Genomic DNA, 6,630 nt, shown 5'->3' with positions numbered 1-6,630 from the left:
AGGTTCTTTTGCGACGGCTATGGGCCGTGGCAGAGTTATTTATTTTTAAAAAAAATATTGATATTTTAATTCCTATTTCACCTGCAAATCCTGGCAATCAACAGAGACCTAGCAAATTAATTAAATATTGTAAGCTTTCGTCAACTATCTCGATTTCTCTTACAACATAGTAGGATCTACAACTTTTAGAGAACAAAATAAAACTGAAAATAATAAAAGGGACAAAGCTACAACATGACAAAGTGGATTAAAAAACCAAATCACAAACACTGATGAACTCGAAGAAGAAAGAGCATTCAACCATTTAAAGCAGACTTATAGTGGTTCTTGTCGATTGTTGTGTAAATCACGCCTTCATTTTCCAGTAATCCGATAGATTCTCTACACATACCAAAAGGAGCAAACGTTTGCTTAAATGCCTGTGTCAAATGATTGAATACCAAAATCAGAAATGCAAGGTGTCCTAAACAAAAAACTGTATGTATTGTCTAGTCTTGGATAGTATCGATGAAGATGTTGAATTTTGACAGCTGAAGGTTTAAAAACCATAAAGCTCTATGCGTGTGTGTGTGTTGGGGGGGGGGGGGGGAGAGAAGAGATACCTGATTTTCTGTAATGGAACTTTTTAAGATGCTGGGCAAGTTCATTTATATGTACCCCCTCATCGCCAGCACTGAAATTAAGGCAAAGAGATGCGAACGGACCAAAATTCATTAGTAAGACACTTCGGAGAAATCTAGAAAAGCACTACATATACAATCTGCACTATCAAGGACCATTCACACCAAGTGATTAGAAAGGAACCAGAGACATCTAGTGCACAATGATAATTATAATTGTCCGCAGGAAAAGAAAAATAAAAGGGGTTAGTTTTGTCACCTAACTTATAGGTTTGCAGAGAGCTGCAAATAATCAAGCACCATCTTAGATGTCCCACTGATTCCGTCGCAGCTATACTGTTGCTCATAAACCTACAAATTGGAAAACATTCCATTAAATACATTTGAAAAAGAAAAGGAAATTGGAAGGAAACGTAAGACCCAATTCGTGTCTTGCTTGATTTGGAACACCTTGATATGCTATTGACCCAGCTCCTTGATATCCCGTTGACAAGTTCCTGCTTGTAGCAGAATTGGTCGCATGGGGTTGAATCTGTGCACTACCTTTCATCTGATTTAAATGGAAACACACCACATTAATAAAAAAAAATGTAGATGTGAGGTGTCAAAAGCATACAAAATTATGTTAAAGATAGACATGTTCATCGAGATAAGTGACAATTACCTGTAATTTAGAGTTGTAGAGGTGCACATATATGCACTCAATGAAGTGGTAAGCAATTTCATTGAAGTTTGTGACAGGCCTGAAAAAGAATGTTCAGTCTCAAGATTTTCCTTTAAACAAACTAGCAGCATATCGATAGTAAGTCCCTCCCCAAATAGGATGCATCCTCCCTCGCATACAACACTGGAGTTCCCAAGTTGCGACTTAAGAGTGAGTGAATATATTTCAGATTTCCCTTAAAGCCCGTTGTAAAGATGTAATCTTCCAACAATCTAAGTTTAGGCAAAATTGGAAAGAGGTTCTAAACATAGTTATAAAATACATCAAACTTAAATATAATTAACATCTTGATGTACTTTATATCCCATAAAATCCCATCTCCAAATAAACTCTATAAAAACTATTAAGAGTAATACCTATATGTTCACATACAATAGGAGTGCTTAACATGTAGTTCCAATTGAAAATGCGATAAAATTGGGGAACAATTTTTTTTTGTGTGAAGTGGTGGGCTAAACAAATTCTGGGTAGTACTTTTTTCTTCAGCAGATAGCCTTGCTATGGCCAGAGTTAGTGTACATGTGAATCCTCCCCTGTCAATGTCCAAAATCCAAATTATTCACATCAAGTCTATGAATGTCTTCTTCGTTGATTGATTAATATCTTGCTTATTAAGCTCTTTAAAGCAAGATATTAAACAATCAAGGAATGACTAGTGCATGGATGTAGTGAAACTGTAAAATGATAGGCCAAGAACACTTGCCTCAAGTCCATTTTACAAACTCGGGAACGAATACTTACCAAGTGAATATTTGCATTCAAAGAGCTTAATAAGTTCATGAATTGCATACTTGATGGAAAATGTGTTCAACTGGATTTTACCCTGAAATACTTTCAATGCTCCATGAACTCTAACGTACATTCCATCTCTAAAGATCAACATACAAACAAAAGAAAAGGCTATTAAGTAATTAAATTATTACTCTAAAAATAAACTGATAAGGAACCCACTTACTGTATTTGTTCCATTTCCTTCGAATCAATGCTCTCATTCAACCTAAATACAAGTAGAAAAAATATATATATAACTATAAACAATTCTTGCTTTCATTTCTTACAATGGGATGGTTTGTACCTCAACTCGACCATTCCAAGCACAAAATAAGTTGAAGCTTGAATGTGTTTTAAGTTGAGATCAAGAGCTTCTTAAGGTAAAATTTGAGTTTCAAGCAAAAAACACGTACATATATAGCCAACTGTTGACGCAATAAGCATATAATAGGAAAAGGAATAACAACGGACACACAAACCTTTTTAAGTGAATCAGCAAGTTTTATTCTTGTCAAAAACCACACCATCAGGCACATCAGTTCCTCAAGTAGCAAGATTTTTGTGTTCTACAGGTGTAGGATCCTCTGTAAGATTTAAGACATGTTAGGCTACACATTGCAAGTATTTTTAAAAACGTCAAAGAAGAAAAACAAAAAAACAATTTTCAATGGACATTCCTTCAAATTTTATATTCACTATAGTTTAACATCAAAAGACAATATTCAATGTTCGGTGAAATTATAAATACAAAAAGAAGGCAATTACCGACTAGATAAAGATTACATCTGGTTCAATTAATAAGCAATTCTGACCCCACTTGTAAAATCAATTTATCATGACAAACCCTTTGGTTTTTAATTCTTTGATTTTATAATTTTAGCAACTTAAAAGCATGTCTATCTTTTACAGGCGATCTTTTTATAGCCTTGAGACTCACCTTGAGTGGCCTCTTTTACGAGCAATGTTAGCTTTCATAAGATCAGAGTCGCTTTGGCAGCCTCAATTCCAATTTGCCCGGTCGCATTAGGCTGTTCGATTATTTGCTTGCAGATTTGTAACCCCACCGATTATCTTTCCATCAAGAACCCCATACACATGTATGGTTGTTAATATAGACATCCTCCTCATACTTACTTCTTGGAAGTCTTGTCTCTCTCCAAATACCATATATATATGTGAGAACAGCTACATCTCAAAATCATCAAAATTTAGAAAAAAAAACGAAATACGAGAAATATCGAGTTGTTACAAAATGATAGACCAGTCCTAAAATAGATTGAGGGGGCATTAATCCATAAAAGGATTTAAAATCACTAAATATAGAGCCGGGATCATAATCGACTGCACATCATATATTTAAGGCAAGCGAGATGCCTAAAGGGACCAAAAAACCTGGAAACCATAGATCACCTAAGTAGACAACTGAGAACTCAAGTTGACCATTTCAACTATTTCATACTGTCCAATGAATGGAACTTGAGAGTTGAGACCCATCAGACTACATTGACCGCAGAGTGCCAACAGCTCTGCTAGTCTGCAGCTTAAGTGAATAAGTGAACTAAGACAGATATACCTATCCATAGAAGTTTAATTTGCGAAAAAAGATGCCATCCAAATTGAAGCGGGAATGAAAAGTGTTGTTGAAGACTAAAAGGGGTTTCCAAACACTAAGGCTCGGCAATGAAACAAGGGAACCAATGAACATATACATGAATAAATGTTAAACAACTTACCTGGTCTTTAATCACTCTACCAGCACGATCATATTTAACTTGTTTCTCACTTTGTCCTAAGAGAAGTTCTTTAGGAATTTCTTCTTCAGCTGCTGCATTTCCATACTTCTCCATAATTGTATCTTTTGTTTTAGACTTTAATTTCTCCTTGATAACCTTATAATTCTTATACGATGAGTTCAAACTGAGAAGGAGCTACCGTGATATGAACATCTTGCCCTTTTTCATATAGTTCCCAAGCATGAACATTAAGCCGCTTGAACTCCATTTGCTTGACCACTTGTTATATCTTGATTGTCACCACGAAGAACAAAACTCAAATTGATTAACACCACAAGTAAGGTGTGTATATTAATGAATCGAAGTGTAAAGTTTAAACACTCACTCAGTAAAACTTCTCATTAGGATCATCGTCCGAAGAGGAACTTCACGATAGACCATGTTTTGGGATCATAATGGGCAGAATTGGCGTTAAGATTCAAAAGGTATTTTTGTTGTATCCTCAACGAATTTGCAAGTTCCACGAAATCAATAACTTCAGTTAAAGGTTCGAGATGCATAAACTACAAAAACCGCTACTCAAGATGCAGGAAAACTAGTCAACTACATAAATTAGTGTATGGCTGTGTGTGTGAGAGAGTGGGGGAGACTATCTGAAGACAGACCATTCTCCTAGACATAGTTTAGAAATAAGCAAAACACTTACCTTACAGTTCCTGTGCTGCCACCTCCAGTGGTGCGCACACACTTTTCAACCTTTGCAAAGTCCATTTGTTTGCTCTCGTCCACCTTTGCTTCATCTACCTTCAATGAATCTTCATCTTCATCCTCCTCCTCCTCACTAACCTCAACTTGTTCACTAGGATTACTGTTTTTCTCCTCTAACTTTTTCCGCTGCTGCTCTTTCAAGTATTTCCTCCTGGCCTCATCCCTTGCTTTGTATATTTCAATGACATGAGCAAATGTTGCCGTGTCATACCCATTCCAACGATCCCGCTTGCCAACGTAATCAAGCTCAAAAGTCTCGATCTTTTCATCAGGTGCTATGTACATATTCGTCCATTTTGCTCCTTTTTTCCGAGGCCTATCCATGCACGCCTTTCCATCATGTGTGATTGCACCACAACTGTGACAAGATAAGATGATTCATTCAATCAATACAATGCACCACATTTTTTCATTTAGACAGTACTTGATAAGTACATAAACAGTATACATGAAACGGGCTTATGGTCTCATCAATTATAAATTAAAGCCTTCCATACAAGATTTTGACAACTCATTTTTATATTTTGAAGGCAAAAAAGAAAGTGAACCTATTTTTCCATTTGATAAATTTCATAGTCTAAACTATGTCAACTCCACCTAATGATGGAATATAAAACCTCCAAATTCTAAGGTAGAATATTGACATTTACTTATTAAACCAAAAATAAAATCTACTTACTTCTCACAAGCACCCTTCCTATACTTTTCCGCCTGATGAACTTTTGCACCTCTGTCATACCAAGCTTTAGTGTAATTTGGATCAGACTTCCATTTCCTTTAATGTTTCAAACTCTAACATAACAGAACACAAAGAAAAGTTTTAATACATACATAAATAACAACGCAAATGCACAAGAAGAAGAAAAAAATACAAATATCTCATAGGTATTAGTTGTTTCCAGGTAATACCTATGAGACTTACAAGCTAGCTTTCAACCATTCCAGCACAAACGAAAGATAAAACAATGAAAATTGTAATAAAAATCGGTGCTTGAAATAAAAATTTGATGTTCTGAACACCATTTGAAATATATGCCTTCACAAATTTCTGAAAACCATTTTAAGTTCATAAGATTCCTGTAAAATCTATTAAGATGAGAGAAGGAGAAAGAGAAGAAGAAAAAGAAGAGTAGGTGGATAAGTTTAATAGGTATACAGTTACCTGTTAAGGCTTGCAAAACGAATTTCAAATCAGCCCAAATATCCTCTTCAAATCTGCACGCCAACAACACAATTAGAGAAAAAGAACATAGAAGAAAAGAAAGCCATCAAAATCCTTACTTTTAAAAAAAAAAAATTAAACAATTGTCTAAAGATGGAACTTACAAAGTAAGGTGAAAAGGTAAGTGGTGGTGGGGAAGGAGAAAAAGTAACTGGCGGTGGGGGAGAAGCTAAGTGGGGGAAGGAGAAAAGGCATGTGGCGGTGGGGGAGAAGCTGTGGGGAACTTAATATCTGTGTGTTGGAATTATTTTGTAGCCCTATTCCTACGGTCAAAATGCATGGAACATCCGTCCTGGATCTAAAAATGGGTACCAACGGTTTCTCTTCAGGAGTGCACTCCACGGTCCAAGTAAACATTTAAACCGCGGGTAAAAGTATTAAAGTCACGGAATGAAGATAAACCCATTTGCTACGGTCAAAATATGTGGGAGAATATGCAAAAGTTTTAGGCCGTGGGAAAAAATACCGGGCAACTGTGGGAAAAAGTCCATTTTCTTATAGTATATCATCAAGAGACCACCTAATTGTAGAGCGATGTTTTTGAATTACCCTAATCAGACGTTTTTCTTCCTTTTTTGTTAACTGGGATGAGATGATGATGGGATGGGTACCATCAGAATCAAGATAAATATATTTTAAGTCAGGAGGGAAAGTTTTTAGGCCAGATGTAGGTGATTTTGGGTAACAAGGTCTCCACAGGGTTTTGTTCTTCCACAATGAACACTTGGGCTGGTGAGTTATCTTTGTGTTTAGGTAGATCATCATCCCAATTGTACAAGGGAACGGATGCCA

General features: G+C 36.0%; 1 protein-coding gene across 1 annotated transcript; it reads right to left on the bottom strand.

Annotated features, from left to right (window-relative positions):
• Positions 1-882: 882 nt before the first annotated feature.
• On the bottom strand, positions 883-6,056 carry LOC147476869 (pre-mRNA-splicing factor SLU7-B-like). The gene is made up of 8 exons (XM_086583011.1): positions 5,943-6,056; positions 5,779-5,831; positions 5,296-5,408; positions 4,555-4,974; positions 2,136-2,213; positions 1,285-1,363; positions 1,071-1,170; positions 883-971 (listed from the first exon to the last, which is right to left on the bottom strand). The coding sequence occupies exons 4-8, from the start codon at positions 4,938-4,940 to the stop codon at positions 964-966; spliced, it is 651 nt and encodes a 216-aa protein (XP_086439137.1). The 5' UTR covers positions 4,941-4,974; positions 5,296-5,408; positions 5,779-5,831; positions 5,943-6,056; the 3' UTR covers positions 883-963.
• Between the last annotated feature and the right edge of the window lie 574 nt (positions 6,057-6,630).

This window comes from Coptis chinensis, chromosome 9, assembly GCF_015680905.1.
Source record: "Coptis chinensis isolate HL-2020 chromosome 9, ASM1568090v1, whole genome shotgun sequence".
In the NCBI taxonomy this organism is placed as follows: Eukaryota; Viridiplantae; Streptophyta; class Magnoliopsida; order Ranunculales; family Ranunculaceae; genus Coptis; species Coptis chinensis.
The sequence above is the reverse complement of the archived record's forward strand: the minus strand, read 5'-3'. Positions and strand labels throughout refer to the sequence as shown.